We start from the raw sequence: 20,555 nt of genomic DNA, 5'->3' as shown, positions 1-20,555 counted from the left end.
AGAGCACCGGTGCCATAGGAGACATGCACATACCCAGAAAGATGGTCTCAGTTCAGTGTGCTCTAATCCACAATGACCTGGGCCTCACGGCCCCATTGCAGACCGCTATCTGTAGCTGTCTGAACTTCTATGCAACCTGGTCGTTCCAAGGATCAGCTCTGGCATCTCATGAAGCCATCAAACAGGTCAGGATGCCCTTTTCAAGAGGGCAGGGACCACACCCACTTTGACAGATGTGCCTCTGCTGGAACAGAGAGTACTGGGTTCTGACGCCATCGATGGATTCCTTCAGGTTCAGGGCATCAACTGTACCCATGTGGCCATCAAAGCATCCAGCCAGTGAGATCCATCAACAGGAAGGGCTTCCACTCCCTCAATTTACAAATGGTCCACTACCACAAGAGCTTCTTCTATGTTTGCACTCGCTTTCCTGGCAGCTGCCATGACTCCTTCATCCTTTGCCTCAGTCCAGGCTGCCTCAGATCTTCACACCATCCCACAAAGTGCATGGATGGATCCAAGGGGACATGGGAAATCCCTTGAAGGCGACTGACCCCTCTATGAGAGTCGAGTAAAGAGGCACATAGGCAAAACAACCAATGCCACCTGCTCAACAGCCAATCATTGAACAGGCCATCAGGTTTCTGAAGATGCGATTCCGCTGCCTGGATCAGTCTGGTAGCACCCTCCAATACCCTCCTGCAAAGGTCTCAGCCATTGTGATGGTCTGTGCACTCTCCAAAGCATGGCCCTCCAGGGAGATATGGACCTTGAGGACAGAGAGGCACTGGAAGGAGACAGCTCATTGGGGAAAGAGCAGGAGGTAAGAGAGGAGGAGGAAGAGGGAGCGGAGTGGAGGGGGAGAACACTGAACAGAAAGGTGCTCCTACTGCACAATGAGGTGACCTCCTCCTGCCACCCTCTGGGAAGAGGTCCTCCCTCCTCTCCCTCACAACTGCAGCATTAGATCCAGATGGCCATCGATGAAGCAAGAGTCTGCCCTGCCCTTAATGCCGGGCCTCCAGCTCCCCTGTGACAGCTTGCTTCCCGCTGGTGTTATGGAAAGCAGATCTCTCCCTCAAGACAACCAGCAGCCTCAATGATGGCTGCTGTGGAAGTCTACTTGAGCCCTACACTTGATCTGACTCACTGCCATTTTCAATCCCATTGACTCTAAGAGGACAGGAAAACCATCTTCATACCAATTAAGGCTTTCAGACTTGAAAATTGCAATCTGAATCAGCTTCCGAGAGGTGACAGGTTTCAGCCCAAAAACTAGACCAGGCTCCTGTTTCCTGCCTCCACTCTGAAAATCCAGCCCATGGTGTCCCTTGGTAACCAGTGCTGTTCACTGTGTATTTTTTAAAAATTCAATCATGGGATTTGGACATCACTGCCAAGCATTGACTGCCCGCCTCCAGCTGACTTTGTCAATGGCTTTCCTAAAGTCTATGCTGTTATGAAAGTGCTTCTATTTTTAAAATATTTTTTGAGGACTCATGTTTTAGAATTGTGGAGAATGATTCATTTGAGACTGAAGGAATTCCACGGACGCATTTTTTTAAAGGATCACCGGAAGGACTGTTTAAAAACATTTACTGGACGTCACATGTCTTCAACTAAGTAAACAGGTGTCTTCTGACTATAGGAGTTTTTACAAGAGAAGTGACATGTCAAGATTTATGGTGCTCCAGAGCAGGTTTCATTTTTGAATACTGTTTTGAATGAGTTGGGTTTGTAGCTTGCTGTAAGAAACACCTAGCTCATCTTTTCTCCACCTCTGAGAAACCCTGCAACAACAAAAAAATCCAGTGTGTGATAGTTGTACGGCCTGATGCCACATTTCTCCCGAGAAGCATTTGGAATACTTCCTCTTGACATCGGAACAAACTGCTTCTGAAAAGATCCCAGTGACCCGTTATGATCCTGTAGTTTGTTTTCCGGGAAGAATGCGGTGTGCCTTTAAGGCTGGAAAAGGAGCAGTACTGCTTTAAGGCAACAAGCTCCAGCAACTGAGTCAAAGGATGCATTCTCATTGCTGTAGGAAACACTCAGGCCCAAGGACACGAGATACATTGTTGCCAATTGAAGTTTGAAACTTGCTGAAAAACTGGCTTTTGAGACACAGACAGCTGGACCAGCATATACTAAAGGAAATGAGAGCGCTCTCTCAGTTTATTTAAACCCTATTTATTATATTCTCAGAATTCTGATGTCAAGCCAAATTAATTTCTTAAAAGAAAATAACCGATACCTTTAACTGCTGAACTGTAATTGCTAAAACTCATCGCTGGAAAAGAACAGCATCAATTCAACTGCTGAATTAGACTATGGACTTTTCTACTGTTGAAGAACTTTTTCCCCCATTGGACAACTGAGATAACTTCAAGAAACCTTGGACCTTCCACATTGGAAGATTTCACTTCGGTAGGAGCGTAAATATGCAAAGACACTAATTTTTCTATTTTAAATGTTGTTTATATCTTAGCAGTGTTTAAGAATTTAGTTTTTCTAATTAAACAGTTAATTTGTTGATCTAAAGACACCTGGTTTGATTAACCTCATTTGGGAGTTAATAGATGGTACATTTAGTTGGGTCTTTAATTTGGAAAGTTTAAAATATGTTAGGCAATCTGTGGAGGGACGGGACTGAATCAACAGTGCATTTCTCCCACCGCAATCAGAATCGTATATTTTGATTGGGGGCTTTGACTTCAGCGGTCGGTCGTAACACCATCTACATGTACTCAGACACCAGACTGTATGCCATCTGGAACATATCTTATTCTTTTTCGTCAAGAACTATCAAGTACTTTGGCTAAAGCATCTTTATTTTTCCTTTAACCGGGGTGTGTGTGTGTTGGATATTTAGAAGGGAATATATATATTTACTGTCATATTTCAAACTGTTAAAGCTTTGCATCTTTATAGACTAAGTCTTGTTTTACAATAAATTAATACTTTTGTTGTTTATTAAAGAAACCTGGTTGGTAGATTTTATTCTGAAACTAAAATAGATAGAGTATATAATTGGCTGCATCGGTAACTGGGTACACATTTAAATATATGTTATAACCTGTGGAGAAGTGGAACTAGAGAAAAACAGTGCCTTAATCATTACAATAGTACACTGTATTTCATCCATCTGTCACGCATGCCACCTTTTTGAAGAATTTTATGAAATTTGTCAAGCACACTACTCCTTTTTGAAATAAAAGCAAAATACTGCAGCTGCTGGAAATCTGAAATAAAAACAAGAAATGCTGGAAATACTCAGCAGGTCTGGCAGCACCTGTGGAGAGAGAAGCAGAGTTAACATTTCACTGACCTGAAACATTAACTCTGCTTCTCTCTCCACAGATGCTGCCAGACCTGAGTATTACCAGCATTTCTTGTATTTACTCCTTTTTGAAATCCATGTTGACTACTTCTAACTATATTTTCTTTATCTAAATACATGGTAATTTCACATTTAATAAAAAGACTTTAAAATTTCCCCTACCACAGATGTTTGATGTAATTTAGTGGCTTGCTAGGCCACATCAGAGAGTACTTAAGAGTCAGCCACCATAGTGGGACTGGAATCACCTGTAGGCCAGATAGGGCAAGAGCAGGTTGTCTTCCCTAAAGATCATTAGTGCACAAGTGTTTTCTTTAAAATGACAACTAGAACCTCATGGCCGCTTTAATCAACACTAGTTTTTAATTTTATTTTTAAAAAATTCAAAATTCTCAAATTACCATGATGGAATTTGAACTCATTTTCTCTGGGTTTCTAGTCCATTGACAAACATTACACTACCATGATATACTTCAATAATTTTTGCAGATGATACCAAAATAGGAAATATGGTTAATTCCTTGGAAGACCAAAAGAAACTGCAAAATGATATTGATAAGTTGAGGAAATGGGCTAAAAAGTGGCTGCCAGAATTCAATGTCAGTAAGTGTGAGATGATGCAGTACTTATAGTCTGGCTCAAAGTAGGTGCTCTCATTATTTTTAAAGCTTTGTTATAAAATATACTATATAGTCAGTTTTGGGTGACTTACATTATTGATATCTCCATTTTGGCCAGGCTGGGTTAGTTGCAGCTTTTTATACATTCCAGTTTAAGGTATAGCTTTCACATATCATAACAGAAGAGGAGCCGGAGCTGGCCAGCTGCCATTATCCAATACCACTTACAGGAGCTTTGAAAAGAGAAGCCACTCAGTTTGACAAACTAGCTTTCTGAATTAGTTTGTTTGATACCAAACTCAGCATTACATCAATCAACATTCTTTGCTGCAAGCAAATATCCCTCTTAGAATATCAACTTTTAATTCAACGCGAGCATTCTTATATCAGTAGGAACACAAAAACAGAATCAATAAATCAGTGCAGAGATCAAAAAAAGGCAAATGCTGGAACTGTGAAATGACAATCAAAATGTTAAAACTAAGGCCTGGATTTTGCTGTGGTATTGATGATAAAACTGTCAGCATTCGCTGTCATTACGCCACTGAAACGGACAGCAACTTCAGGGGTCCATGCATGCGCAGAATGCGGAAATCCAGAAGCTATCAATGAATCTACGCTCCTCCACTGGGTGCGCTGTAAGAGGATCCCACAGACTGCAATCATGATTTGATGAAAACGTGCACTTATATGCTGAAAACTCACACTCTAAAAACCCTTGAAAAGTTATACCTTGTTGAGTAAGGTCTAACTGAGTTTTTATTCATGCAGGGGAGGTGGACATCGCTGGCCAGGCCAGCATTTATTGCCCATCCCTAATTGCCCTCGAGAAGGTGGTGGTGAGCTGCCTTCTTGAATTGCTGCAGTCCATGTGGGGTAGGTACACCCACAGTGCTGTTAGGAAGGGAGTTCCAGGATTTTGACCCAGCGACAGTGAAGGAACGGCGATATAGTTCCAAGTCAGGATGGTGTGAGACTTGGAGGGGAACTTGCAGGTGGTGATGTTCCCATGCATCTGCTGCTCTTGTCCTTCTAGTTGGTAGAGGTTGCGGGTTAGGAAGGTACTGTCTAAGGAGCCTTGGTGCATTGCTGCAATGCATCTTGTAGATGGTACACACAGCTGCCACTGTGCGTCGGTGGTGGAGGGAGTTTGTAGATGGGGTGCTAATCGTGCGGGCTGCTTTGTCCTGGATGGTGTCGAGCTTTGAGTGTTGTTGGAGCTGCACGCGTCCAGGCAAGTGGAGAGTATTCCATCATACTCCTGACTTGTGCCTTGTACATGGTGGACAGGCTTTGGGGAGTCAGGAGGTGAGTTACTCGCCGCAGGATTCCTAGTCTCTGACCTGCTGTCTTGGCCATGGTATTTATATGGCTACTGCAGTTCAGTTTCTGGGCAATGGTAGCCCCTAAGATGTTGATAGTGGGGGATTCAGCGATGGTAATGCCATTGAATGTCAAGGGGAGATGGCTAGATTCTCTCTTGTTGGAGATGGTCATTGCTTGGCACGAATGTTACTTGCCACTTATCAGCCCAAGCCTGGATCCTGTCCAAGTCTTGCTGCATTTCTACATGAACTGCTTCAGTATCTGATGAGTCACGAATGGTGCTGAACATTGCGCAATCATCAGCGAACATCCCCACTTCTGACCTTATGATTGAAGGAAGGTCATTGATGAAGCAGCTGAAGATGGTTGGGCCTAGGACACTACCCTGAGGAACTCCTGCAGTGATGTCCTGGAGCTCAGATGATTGACCTCCAACAACCACAACCATCTTCCTTTGCGCTAGGTATGACTCCAGCCAGCGGAGGATTTTCCCCCGATTCCCATTGACCACAGTTTTGCTAGGGCTCCTTGATGCCATACTCAGTCAGATGCTGCCTTGATGTCAAGGGCAGTTACTCTCACCTCACCTCGAGTTCAGCTCTTTTGTCCATGTTTGAAGCAAGGCTGTAATGAGGTCAGGAGCTGAGTCGCCCTGTTGGAACCCAAACTGAGCGTCACTAAGCAAGTGCTGCTTGTTGGCACTGTTGATGACACCTTCCATCACTGTACTGATGATTGAGAGTAGGCTGATGGGGCGGTAATTGGCCAGGTTGGACTTCTCCTGCTTTTTGTGTACAGGACATATCTGGACAATTTTCCACATTGCGGGTAGATGCCAGTGTTGTAGCTGCACTGGAACAGCTTGGCTAGGGGCGCGGCAAGTACTGGAGCACAAATCTTCAGAATATTGTCAGGGTCCATAGCTTTTGCAGTATCCATTGCCTTCCGTATTTTCTTGATATCACGCAGAGTGAATCGAATTGGCTACAGTCTGGCATCTGTGATGCTGGGGACTTCAGGAGGAGGCCAAGATGGATCATCAACTCAGCACTCTGGCTGAAGATTGTTGTAAATGCTTCAGCCTTATCTTTCGCACTGATGTGCTGGGTTCTCCCATCATTGAGGATGGGGATATTTGTGGAGCCACCTCCTCCAGTTAGTTATTTAATTGTCCACCATTCACGGCTGGATGTGGCAGGACTGCAGAGCTTAGATCTGATCTGTTGGTTATGGGCTCGCTTAGCTCTGTCTATCGCATGCTGCTTATGCAGTTTGGCACGCAGATAGTCCTGTGTTGCAGCTTCACCAGGTTGACACCTCATTTTGAGATACGCCTGGTGCTGCTCCTGCCATGCCTTCTTGCACTCTACATTGAACCAGGGTTGGCCTCCTGGCTTGATGGCAATGATAGAGTGGGGGATATGCCGGGCCATGAGGTTACAGATTGTGGTTGAGTACAATTCTGCTGCTGCCGATGGCCCACAGCACCTCATGGATGCCCAGTTTTGCATTGCTAGATCTGTTCGAAGTCTATCCCATTTAGCACGGTGGCAGTGCCACACAACACGAAGGAGGATATCCTCAATGTGAAGGCGGGACTTTGTCTCCACAACAATTGTGCGGTGGTCACTCCTACCAATACTGTCATGGACAGATGCATCTGCAGCAGGCAGATTGGTGAGGACGAGGTTAAGTATGTTTTCCCCTCTTGTTGGTTCCCTCACCACCTGCCGCATAGCCAGTCCAGCAGAAATGTCCTTTAGGACTCGGTCAGCTCGGTCAGTAGTGGTGCTATGGAGCCACTCTTGGTGATGGACATTGAAGTCCCCCACCCAGAGTACATTCTGTGCCCTCACCACCCTCAGTGCTTCCTCCAAGTCATGTTCAACATGGAGGAGTACTGACTCATCAGCTGAGGGAGGGCAGTAGGTGGTAATCAGCAGGAGGTTTCCTTGTCCATGTTTGATCTGATGCCATGAGACTTCATAGGGTCCAGAGTCGATGTTGAGGACTCCCAGGGCAACTCCCTCCCAACTGTATACCACTGTGCCGCCACCTCTGCTGGGTCTGTCCTGCCGGTAGGACAGGACATACCCGGGGATAGTGATGGCAGTGTCTGGAACATTGTCTGTCAAGTATGATTCCATGAGTATGACTATGTCAGGCTGTTGCTTGACTAGTCTGTGGGACAGCTCTCTCAATTTTGGCACAAGCCCCCAGATGTTAGTAAGGACGACTTTGCAGGGTCGACAGGGCTAGGTTTGCCGTTGTTGTTTCCGGTGCCTAGGTCGATGCCAGGTGGTCCGTCCGGTTTAATTCCTTTTTATTGACTTCGTAGCGGTTAGATACAACTGAGTGGCTTGCTAGGCCATTTCAGAGGGCATCTAAGAGTCAACCACATTGTTGTGGGCCTGGAGCCACATGTAGGCCAGACCAGGTAAGGACAGCAGATTTCCTTCCCTAAAGGACATTAGTGAATCTCATAATTAATTTTGAAGTAATTAACAAAGAACAACAAGGAACAGGACAGCACAGAACAGGCCATTCGTCCCTCTAAGCCTGCGCCGATCATGATGCCTGTCTAAACTAAAACCTTCTGCACTTCCGGGGTCAAGAACTTCATAATTACTGCCAAACACCCTCACTGGCCCTCAAAATTAATTTTATATTTGTGGAATGTCAAATTTCTCCATCATGATCACTGCATGCTTGATTCCAAGACATCCATCTGACTTGGCATCAGATTAAAACTGCCATCAGGAAAGGGGAAAACCCCACCACAGAGACCACTAGATCTTCGTGGGCAGTTTTCTTCGAGGTCAATGGCGGGCACCCTTGCTTTGCCACTAACGGCAAAATCTAGGCCTATCTTCCTCATGCTGATTCACCTGCACTGCAATTTCAACACTTGCAATTTTTATTTAAGCTATGTTGACCTTAAAGACTGAAGACTATGAAAACACTTTGATACACATTTGCTCCATTTATGTAGTCATTCCAGGTTATCGTACTAATGTTGTCAGTTTGTGAATATTAAAACACAGGCTGGGTAGGATGAATGCAATGCATATCTAGTGCAATATATCTAAAACATCTAACAAATTTGGCAATGACTTCAAACAAATCTTTTGTGTGAAAATTACAATGTTTACATCCTCAGCTTTTGACCTGATGCCAAAACCAGAAAATCTTTTGTAGATGTCGCAGTGCTTAAAGAGGCAGTTACCGTTTTAATGCCAATAAATGACAGATTAAGAAAGCATGAGAATCTGTAAGATTAACTTGCAGGGGTACAGGATCAAGTGGGGGAGTGGGACTGATTGGATTACTCCATAGACAGCCAGCATAGACTTGATGGGCTGAATGGCTTCCTTCTATGCTGTAAATGGCTCTATGACTCTAAATGCCAGATAAACTTCAACTTTGAACTTAAAGTCTCCTTTATTATAAATGTGCATCATCCCAAGCCAATCTGTATATTGTATTATTAGAGTGATGCAGAAAAAACTGCTTTGAAAAGGTCATGAATTGTACAGAATTAGACTGTTGTACAAGGTGAACCTCTGTCAATGTTGCTTGAAGGAAGAATTCAAGAATTTAATTTATTAATGTCCAGCAACAGGTAGCAGTCTATAGACAAAACTCCAAATCAAAAGGTGACAAGTTCAAGACCAAACTTCAGCTGGCATTCAAACATACCAGTCTTAACAGGTTGCATTTCACCAGTGCTCAGGCCTCTTGAATGATAAAATATAGTGGGGAGAAGTGGAAATGAGAAACCAAAATGGCAGGATGCAAATAAAATCTGCACTGTGCCCAAGTGAAATCTAGCACACATATACCAAAGATCTGTAATTCAGCAATAAAAACAGAAAGGGCTGGAAAAATGCAGCAGGTCTGGCAGCATCTGTGGAGAGAGAAGCAGAGTTAACGTTTCAGGTCAGTGACCTTTCATCAGAACTGGGTTAGAAATGTAATAGGTTTTAAACAAGTAAAAGTCGGGTGGGCGGAAAGAGAACAAAAGGGAAGGTGCGTGATACGACAGAGGGCCGGAGAGATTAACTGGCAAGGTGATGGGACAAAGGCAAAGAGAGTGTACTAATGGTGTGATGAAAGACAAAGTATTAGTGCAGAGGGAGTGTTAATGTCAGAATAATGAGCAGCCCTAGCCTAAAAGCACAAAAGGTGAAGAAGCATCTGGAGGGGCATTAGGCTCCATCAGCTGCTGGAGCTTGCATGCCTTAAACTTGAAAGGAAGAAAAAAAGTTTTTTGTTAATGCGTTGGATAAGACGAAGGATGAAATGAAACTGCGGAGCAGAACAGCACCTTTGAGATAAGGTGAGGCGGTGCTTCTGGAGAGAGACCATTGAGGAGACCAAACGCAGATTGGGTGACCGCTTCACAGAATACCTCCACTCAGTCTGAAAACAGGACCCAGAGCTTCCAGTCGCTTGCCATTTCAGCACATCCCCCTGCACTCATGCCCACATCTCTGTCCTGGGCCTGCTACAGTGTTCCAGTGAACATCAACACAAGCTCGAGAAACAGCACCTTATTTTCCAATTAGGCACACTACAGCCTACTGGACTTAACACAGAGTTCAATAATTTCAGAGCCTGACTGGCCCTTTTTTATTTTTATTTTATTTTGTTCCATCTTTTTTTTTTACCATGTGCTTGCCTACTGTTTTTTCATGTTTGTGCTTTTGGCTAGGGCTGCTCATTATTCTGCCATTAACACTCCCTCTGCACTAATGCTTTGTCTTTCATCACACCATTATCACACTCTCTTTGTCCCATGACCTTGTCAGTTAATCTTTCCACCCCTCTGTCCTATCACACATTTTGCTCTCTTTCCCTCCACACCCACTTTACTTGTTTAAAACCTATTACATTTCTAACCTTTGCCAGTTTTGATGAAAGGTCACTGACCTGAAATGTTAACTCTGCTTCTCTCTCCACAGATGCTGCCAGACCTGCTGCATTTTTCCAGCACTTTCTGCATTTATTTCAGATTTCCAGCATCCACAGTATTTTGCTTTTATTATCTGTAATTCAGCAGCCATCCAAAAATAAACTAACATTGTAATATTGTCAGAACAAAAGTGAATATGCACACACCCATCAGATTTAGTTCTATGATGAGGAAACCAGCAATATATAGCTCAGGGTGATTTGCCATAGGATTTCTTGCAATCGTCCACTGTAACTTTGGCGATAAACAGCATTTGTGCCATCTTCCTAGAGTTTCCATGGCTCTTCTGCCGAAGTTTCAACGAATGGTCGAAATGATCCACATAGAAAATACACCCCAGTTATGTAAACAAGACAGGTTGACTTCAAGCCAATTAGAAACAAATTGGTCATACAGAAATATTCTCTCAAAGGCTAAATTACTTCAAATTTCCATCATTTTGACAAACTAAAATAAAAAATATTTTGTCAAACACTGCAATGCTTTAATAGTATTCTACTCCAGTTAGCCAGGAAATGAAGGGTGGAACGGGACCCTAATCTTTACACATTTCCAAGCTTTTATTTACAGAGACACAAATTACAACCATGAACCTTCAAACCCAGCAATCAGTTTCTGCCCTATATAGGAGAACAAGCGAATCCCCAGTTAATGCCTACCACCTGAATACAATTACAACACAATATACACTTAACTAGCACATAAAACCATTTGTACTAGCAAGCACAGAATCAGAAATGAGATGGCAGAAAATTCCCCTGTTGAATTAACTTCTGAAAATATATAAAAGAAATCCAATTAAATGGAAAGTACTTGCTCCAGAAAAAAATGTAGGAAATACTAGACAACAATGCACAGAAAAAAAATGAAATGCTAACAGCAGCGCTCCCAATTCAATGGGATTCTTCACAAAGAGCTTTGATTTCATTTCTCTAGAATTTTTATTCTACTGGTAAGATTGCAAAGTGGTCACTAAAATTTCCAGATTATTTTGGTATTTATTTTGTTGCTGCTCGCTGTCTCAAAGCAAAAGTAAAGAAAAACCAGTGGAGAAAACAGAGACACCAAATAAGGAAAGTACAGCAGCAAGGAAAATAAAAACAATAAAGCGATAAAGGGGAGAAACAGGCAAAAAGCAAAGTGATAGCAAATAGTAAGCACTGTCTTGGATTTGAAAGTAAATTCTGTAAAATTACATGGAGAAAATTCTTTTCATTCATATTTTTGCTTATTGCTCAATCCATATTGAGTAAACAGATACGGAGAAAATAGAGGAAAATGGTGCACAGCAAAAGCCTTCATGCCACGAGTGCAGTGCCACATAAAATCTAGATTGATTCAACGTATATTGATATACATAATTTCTCTTAATGTCTCAAAAACACACGTTTTAAGGTTCGAGTGGCTTTCCATTATGATAATTCAAATGTAATTATTTCTTTATTAACTACTTCCTTCCATGTCGAAAATCTTGCCTTTAAAGGAAACAAAAACCTAGGTATTAAGCTCCAAGAGTCAGTGCATTAGTGCTTACACCCAAACAGCACAGGTTTGCAAGTGGAAATACAACTATTACAACTAGACTGTACAAGTCTACATTTTCTAGTACTAACAACTATGTAGGGCATATAGTATGCACAATGTTTTAGCTTCATGTGCTAATTAAGACATTTCATTAAATGAACTGTAGATTATACAAAAATATAGCTCAATAACTAGAGTTGAGCAGTAAACTTACTGTCTTGTCTGCCATGTTTTCTCATCAGCCATCTCTCCACTGTTTCAACATTAACATTATCTGCCACAAATTCGTCGAGTACATGGGAATGAAGGGATAGGTACGACTTTACATTTTCATCTGTCAGACCTGCAAAGGTAAAAGACAGTAAGAGTAAGAAAGTGCAGGCACTCCCTGAAGCTTTGCTTAAAATCTGGAATAGATACCCTGTAGACCATTTCTGCAGGGGCTGCATCCTGACCATACAAATTCCTGGTTGGTCAACAGAAATTCACAGAGTAGGGTGACCACTGCAGGGAAACTAAAAGACAGAATGAAACTCCAAAAGTAATCAGTATGCATGCTACACGACAAAATTATTATTTATGGAGCTACAAACTTGCATGATCAAAAATTGTATGCAGGTAGCTCTAAAATGGAAAAGTCATGAACCATTTTGAAAGTCACAAGTTATAAGGGTGACTTTTCCTCTTCGACATTCCCTAGGCACAGTGTGGAGGAAAAAGCGATGGAGACCAATTAAGTCAGGGTTTCATCCTCATTGCATTGCCTCATGATTCCTGGGTTTCCCAAATTGACATTATGGAACCAGTGCCTAGAGGTAGGTGCCTTAGCTGAGGGATGTTTTAAAAAACCTGGCTCAAGAGCTTGTAACACATGCCCTGCGGAGTGGAGGTTGTGCAGGGATCCTGGATACAATCCAAAGAATTTGCAGGCAAGTATTGAATTTTCTTTTTTAACTTTTAAGGCCAGTGCAGGGATTGGAGCTGCAAGTATTTTAGGCCTACAGCTATCCTCCACTTTCCTGTTCTGCTTTCCAGTACCAAGTCCGGCCAATGGATGGGGATGCCTCAGGAGTATACCAAGCCTTGCAAATGAGCCGGGACAGAGTCACATGAATCACTTCCTTCCTCCTCTGCGAAGCACAGCACAACTGAGGTATGCAGCGCCCGACAGTCATCCATATAGGAAAATCTACCCTATAGACCCTGAAACAGGGCTACAATCAACTATTGACATATTGGACTGAAGTTTGTTTCCCAAATTGGTTTGTGCTGCTTTGGCAGAACACACTCTGAATACTGATCGATTTCAAGCATGGAATTACATAAATGGAAACTAGGAGGGGAATTTTATGATCTCCCCCACAGTGACTTTGGAGGCAGATGGTGGGATGGTGGTGGGCTGGGGTCCCCACCACCTTCCCGCCTCCACCCAAATTAAGTCCGGGGCAGGAAAGCCTATGAACGGCCTTTCCACCCGGCCACCAACTGAGGCTTTTAAGTGGGCAATTAATGGTGGAGGTCCCTCATTAAAAGGCACATAGTCCCTGATCTAGGGACCCATCATTGGGAAGGGGGGGGGGCCCCACCGGGAGCCATCCCACAGCCCTTGCTGCTGATCCCCCTGTTCCCCCCTTCCCCACTACCCTCACCCTGCGAAACCCCTCCCACCTTGACTTACCTGTGGTCTGGTCCCTCACCTCCAGTGAGCCCAGTACCGGCAGCAGCCACTACCTCCTCCGTGGTGGCACTGTTCAGTTCAAGAGCTGCAGGCCTCCAATTGGCTGACAGCTCTGAGGGTGAAACTTCCGTCACCAGGATCCTTGATCCTGGGGAAGACTCGCCACTTAAGTGCCTAACTAACACTTGATTTGGCGAGCCTTCCCCAAAGGAGGCGACGTGAGGCTCTCACCTGCGCTTCAGTGAGTGGTTGACACTCCTGTCGTCCAGATAAAATCCCAGCCTAGGATTGCATTCCCTGGAATTTGAAAGATTAAGAGGTGACTTGATCATAGTTTTCAAGATATTATGGGGAACTGATAGGGTAGACAGAAACTATTTCTCCTGGTTGGGGAATCTAGGACTAGGGGGACATAGCCTGAAAATTAGAGCCACACCTTTCAGCAATGAAGTTAGGAAACTCTTCTACACACAAAGGGTGGATGCAATTTGGGGCACTCTTCCGCAAACAATAGTTGACGGTCGATCAACTGTAAATTTTAAGTTCGAGGTTGATAGATTTCCATTAACCAAAGGTATTAAGGGATATGGAGCAAAGGCAGATATATAAAGTTAGCTCACAGATCAGTCATGATCTCAATGAATGGTAGAATAGGCTTGAGGGGCTAAGTGGCTTACTACTGTTCCTATGTTCCAGTCTCAATGGTCAATGGGAATGTATCTGATGGCAGGATCTGACAAGTGGTATTCCCCATGGATCTGTATCTAGGGCCCCAACTTTTCACCATATTCATTAATAACTTGGATGAAGGAATAGAGTGTTGTATATCTCAGGTTTGCAGAGGACACCAAGTTAATAAGAACAGCAAGTCGTGCAGATTGGAGCAGGAAGCTGCAAAGAGACGTACACAGATTAAAAATGAGTTGATAAAACTATAATAGATTGGAGTTCAACATAGGCAAATGTGAGGTCATCCTCTTTCGACCCAGGAAAGAAATGTTGGATGTTTTTTTAAATGTTGAGAAACTAGGAAGCACAGAGGAGCAAGAGGTCGAGTGCTAATACACAAATCATTAAAAGCTAGCAGACATCAATAGATTTTTCTTAGGTAAAGGATATGAAACAAAGGCGGGTAAATGGAGTTGAGGTGCAGAACAGCCCTGATCAAATTGAATGGCAGAGCAGGCTCAATGTTCCTAAGGTCTAACTGCCAACTAAATAATGCTGAACAATGTTGATGGCAACTCACTATAGTTCTCCTCGACACTGAAACAGGAGATGTTGTCCGGGTATCAGAATCATGCAACTGCAATTTACTCGAACAGAATTTTTATGCCTTGATTTACATTCACAAGGCGCTTGTACTGGCTTCACCCAGGAATTAGAACTATTACCCTGTAAAATAGCCTAATTTGCCTGCAAGGTATTCGCGCTGAGAATGATTAATTTTATACACTGCATGCGCATAAACAAACTCCTTATTTGATGTACCATACACCAATTTAAAAAAGCATTTATGGCTTCCACACTGACTCAATAAACCATATGAAATATCCTCTCTGCAAGAACACCCCTGCCTGCAATGTGCTTTTCATGAAAAGTAATTTGTAGGGTGATCTACATAATTAAAAGTATAGCATCTGGCAAATTGTCCATAGGGTGCATAGTATACATAGCGCAAAACATGCTAAGTGCTTCACTGAAAAGTCAAGCAACAACTATTGCTTATTTTCTTTCCTTTATGAAGCCTCAGAAAATTTTGATTTTTAAACCATTAAAAGAATGAACAAGCAATCACTATAAAAACATCTAATCAAACCCCTTAAGAAAAACTGTTTAATAAAAACAAAGTGCTGGAAATACTCAGCAGGTCAGGCAACATCTGTAGAGAGAGAAACAGAGTTAACATTTCAGGTCTGTGACCTTTCATCAGAACAGGCAAAGGTCAGAAAAGACATAGGTTTTAAGCAAGTGAAGGTGGGGGAGTGGTGGGGAAGAGAACAAAAGTGAAGGTGTGTGATACGGCACAGGGCAGGAGAGATTAAATAACAAAGCTTTCATGGGACAAAGGCAAAGAGAGTGTTAATGCTTGTGGTGAAAGACAAAGCATTAGTACAGAGAGTGTGTTAATGGCAGAATAATGAACAGCTCTGTCTACTTGAAAAACAAGCACATGGTTTAAAAAATAGAAAAATATTTAAAAAGGCCAGTCATACTCTGAAATTATTGAACTCAATGTTCACTGCACAAGTGCCTAATCGAAAGATCAGGTACTGCTCCTCGAGCTAGCGTTGATGTTCACTGGAACAATGCAGCAGGCCAAGGACAGAAACATGGGCATGAAAGCAGGGGTTTTGAAATGGCATGCAACTGGAAGCTCGGGGTCATGCTTTCATGCAAAGAGGTAACCCAAGCAGCGTTTGGTTTCCCCAGTGTAGAGGCGACTGCATTGTGAGCAGCGAATAAAGTATACTAAATTGAAGGAAGTACAAGTAAATTCTGCTTCACCTGGAAGGAGCGTTTTGGGCCTTGGATGGTGAGGAGATAGGAGGTAAAAGGGCAGGTATTGCACCCCCAGCAATTGCATGGGAAGGTGCCATAGGAAGGGGACGAGGTATCGGAGGAGTGGACCAGGGTCGTGGAGGGAACGGTTCCTTCGGAATGCTGACAGGGGAGGGGATGGAAAGAAGTGTTTGGTGGTGGCATCACGCTGGAGGTGGTGGAAATGGCGGAGGATGATCCTTTGGATGTGGAGGCTAATGGGGTGGAAAGAGAGGACAGAGGGAACCCTGTCGCGGTTCTGGGAGGGAGGGAAAGGGATGAGGGTAGAAGTGCGGGAAATAGGTCAGACACGGTTGACTTTTTAACTATTTTGAGGTGCCATGTTTGTTTCCCATTCATCCCACCATATATTCCTAGCAAAACAGAAGTCAATGAGAATCAGGGGAAAACTCTCCGCTGGGTGGAGTCATACCTATCACAAAGGAAGATGGCTGTGGTTGCTGGAGGTCAATCATCTCAGTCCTAGGACAGCACTGTAGGAGCCCCTCAGGGTAGTGTCCTAGGCCCAACCATCTTCAGCTGCTTCATCAATAACCTTCCCTCCTTCATAAGGTCAGAATGGGGATGTTTACTGATAATTGCATAATGTTCAGCACCAATCGTGACTCCTCAGATACTGAAACAGCCCATGTCCATATGTAGCAAGACCTAGACGCTATCCAGGCTTGGGCTGATAAATGTCATGTAACATTCGCGCCACACAAGTGCCAAGAGAGAATCTAACCATCTCCCCTTGACATTCAATGGCATCACCATTGCAGAATCCCCCATCAACATCCTGGGGGTCACCATTGACCAGAAACTGAACTGGACCAGCCACAGAAATGCTGCGGCTACCAGAACAAGTCAGAGGCAGAGAAAACACCAACTTAAGAACATCGATGGTGGACCTGTCACATGACTGTCACCCAGTGATTCAAGCATGGTGGTTACTAGTGTGTATTCTCTCTTACAACTTAATCAGTCCATGTCTAGGAATTCTCTTCCCACAGCTAGGGTCCCATTGTTCAAGTGGTTAGGTTTCAGTGGTTCATCTCTACTGGTTGAATAATCAAGTAATGGCCTTGATGCCCTGTTAATGGGAGCAGGATAGGTGGTTCACTCAGATTCCCCAGGTCATTGTCCTTGATGGGTCTGTGCAGACACGCCACCTCCGTCTCAATGCATTGGAATGTGGAAAATACAGCGATGCAAATTAGGGTGGCCATCTTTAGCTGCCAGCATCGAATCACCTTTTACCTTTTTAAAAAAAATTCAATTCAGGTTTCTAGTTGGTGGATTTAAAATCATCATTCGACAGAGCACGTTTTTGTGACAACACAGATGAACTATGGCCTGAAGACGGATCATAGGGCTGTGGGTGCTTTTGAGGCGTTGAGGTGAAAGATCACTTAATTTAGTTTACTGGGTGTTTTTTAAGGCCTGTGTTCTCAGCACCTTGCTGTATGGCTGTGAAACATGGGCAACTTAGTTACCAGGAAAAGAAGCTGAACAATTTCCATCTTCGCTTTCTGCGGGCATTATTGGCATATACTAGCAGGACAAAATCACAAATGCAGCCGTCCTGGTAAAGGCAGAGCTCCAAGTGTGTTAGCACTAATCAAACAGAAGCAGCTTCACAGAATCAGAGATTTGTTACAGCACAGAAGGAGGCCATTCGGCCCATTGTGTCTGCACTGGCTCTTCAAAAGAGCAATTCACTTAGTGCCATTCCCCCGCCTTCTGCCCGTAACCCTGCACATTCTTCCTTTTCATATAACAGTCTAATTCCCTTTTGAAAGCATTAATTGAACCTGCCTTCACCACATTCTCAGGCAACGCATTCCTGACCTTAACCACACGCTGCGTGAAAAAGTTTTTCCTCATGTCGCTTTTGCTTCTCTTACCCACTACCCTAAATCTGTGCCCTCCTGTTCTCAATCCTTTCATGAGTGGGAACAGTTTCTCCGCATCAACTCTGTCCAGACCCCTCATGATTTTGAGTACTTCTATCAAATCACCTCTCAGCCTTCAGTGCAGGCCTTCGCCCTCAGCCACTAGACAAAAAGTTTTATAAGTCAAGTTAAATATTTCATTGGTAATGCTGACTCAATGGTACTGATGCATCCAGTGAAACTAGATACACTGCATATGCACAAACAGCACAATTCACAATCAGCTCAGAGTCACAGCTGTGGACAAAAATATTAAGTCAATGCTAAGCTTTAGGGAGAACCTAAAGCCTTAAATAAAAATTTTAATGATGCCATTAAATACCCAAAAGACGCTTCAATGGATAAATTTAATGCCATTGTGAAATCGATCATTTTAAAGCTTTTGTTTAGGCCCTTAATTATAGAATAGAATAGAATCAGAGAATGGTTACAGCACAGAGGAGGCCATTTGGTCCAGTGAGTCCAAAAAGCAATTTAGCTAGTTTTTTTTTTAATTTTGGCAATTAAAAATTTCAGTTACTGAAAAAATGGCAGTCAAAAAAAAATCAGAAAGGGGGACGGTGGAAAAAGCTCATTTAAAATGCTATATTATGGATATTTTTGTATGAAACTTAGAACCATAGACAGAACAGGCATTGTTAAGAACATACGTAGCAGTAGACCATACGCCCCCTTGAGCCTACTCCGCCATTCAATATGATCATGACTGATCTTCTGCCTCAACTCCATTTTCCCGTCCACTCTCCATTTTCCTCGATTCCCTGAAACCAAAAATCTGTCTCTCTCAGCCTTAAATAAGTCAACAATGGAGCATCGACAGCCCTCCGGAATAGACAATTCCAAAGATTCACAAACTGAGTGAAGAAATTTCTCCTGATCTCAGTCATAAATGATCAACCCCTTATTCTGAGACTGCGTTCCCATGTTCTAGATTCTGCAACTTTTTGGAGGGTTCAAGGCTACTTACTCGCTTTATGAGAGAAAACACCTTTTTAATCCTTCCCTTCCAGGCTGTACATCCCCTCACAGTCAGTAGAACTGGAGGTGTAGGCAGCTTGCTCCTAACTATCTCCCACTGTTGCTCTTGACCACTTGTCAGGAAATACCCACAGTACCGTGTTGAACACTACACTGGCATTTTCCTCCCCTTGGTCCAAATGGAGAGATGCCCATTGTCCACTTGCTCCAGCTGAGAAATACCATTTAAGTAATAAAAAATGCAAGATATCAAAGTCCATTCTTTTCAGAGACCGGATATAATCCACTGTTATCATGGACTGTATGCAAAGCACTTTTATCTCCTACAGATGAAGTGTTTCCCTGTCTCCAAGAGTAAATCAAACAGAACTCCAAATTACCTATCTAACTTTGTCATGAAATTTACAGCCTTGATATACCAATTTTATTACCCAATCAGCTTAAAAACCATGGTCTCCGCAACATTCAATCGTATCTATCTGCACTTTTCCTAGATCCTTCAATACCATACCAAATAGGTTCAGCCATCTCTTTAATAGTGTCATACAATTCAATATTAACTGATTCAGCTAGAATTATACTCCAGAAAAGAAAATCTGTCTCACACTCCAGAGCACAAAATTGGTTCTCTGTCAGGCCATGTAAATATACAGGACTTTATTAATTACAATATTAAACTAATACATCATGCCAACAATACCATTATGTTCACTTGAACCTTGTTGATTAAGAGTCTGAGCTTATGCCATGTTGACCTGCCTAGCTATATAATTCAAATGGTTCAAGGGTTTGAAGATCAATAGAAGATTCAAGAGAAAACTAAAAACCTATTGAGTAGATTGCTAGAAGATTTGCCTTGGACCCTCTTCCTCAGCATGTTGCCTCAAGTTTTTTCACAGAATTGTTACAATGCAGACTACATCAAAGTAATGCAAATAAACTGGATGACTGATAGTAGTTAATCTTGAAATGGTCAGGATGCTGTTTTTCACTTTGGATTACCGATGCATAAAGATAGACAAGAGAAATGACAGGGAATAAGTTACATTATGGATAAGGTAGGGAGAAGACAGCACTAGATTCTGGATGAATTAAAGTTTTATGTTCTTAATCATTTTCTAGCACACATGGTTTCAGGAGCATTTTTAGAACATCTATCTAGCTTTTTTTTTTAAAATCAGTATTGGATGCATTTTTCCTCGACAGTCCACATCAGTGGCACAGTTATTTCCTAGATAGCTTCACACATTCCATCATCTCTAAAGGTCTCCCTTCTGTGTATGCATGGTCATCTCTGATGCACGCCAGAGCTCAATCCTTACTTCCTTCTTCATCATTTACATGTTAACCCAAGGAACATCATCTAGAAGCAGTCAGTTTTCTGTATGTACCAACAAAACTCAGTTCTATTCTTGCTTTCTCCATCCCCTCCAGGGCTACTGCCATCATCCAATGTCTATCCAACATTTAAGATTTGAAGTCAAAATGCCCTCAAGTTAAATGTCAGTAAAACTAAAACAATCTTTTTCAGATCCCACAAACAAGCACACATTTCTGCTGCTTGCAATGTCGTCACCTCTACATTGGGGAGACCAAACACGGATTGGGTGACCACTTT

General features: G+C 42.9%; 1 protein-coding gene across 1 annotated transcript in view; it reads right to left on the bottom strand.

The window, feature by feature from the left end:
* Positions 1-20,555, bottom strand: part of pde10a (phosphodiesterase 10A) — a 565,280-nt gene that overhangs the window by 408,832 nt on the left and 135,893 nt on the right. The window contains exon 2 of the mRNA XM_068044845.1: positions 12,000-12,128. Within this exon, the coding sequence (XP_067900946.1) occupies positions 12,000-12,128 (129 nt within the window). The remainder of the gene's footprint in view (positions 1-11,999; positions 12,129-20,555) is intronic.

This window comes from Heterodontus francisci, chromosome 13 (genome assembly GCF_036365525.1).
Source record: "Heterodontus francisci isolate sHetFra1 chromosome 13, sHetFra1.hap1, whole genome shotgun sequence".
NCBI lineage: Eukaryota > Metazoa > Chordata > Chondrichthyes > Heterodontiformes > Heterodontidae > Heterodontus > Heterodontus francisci.
This window is presented reverse-complemented; position numbering and strand designations above follow the sequence as displayed.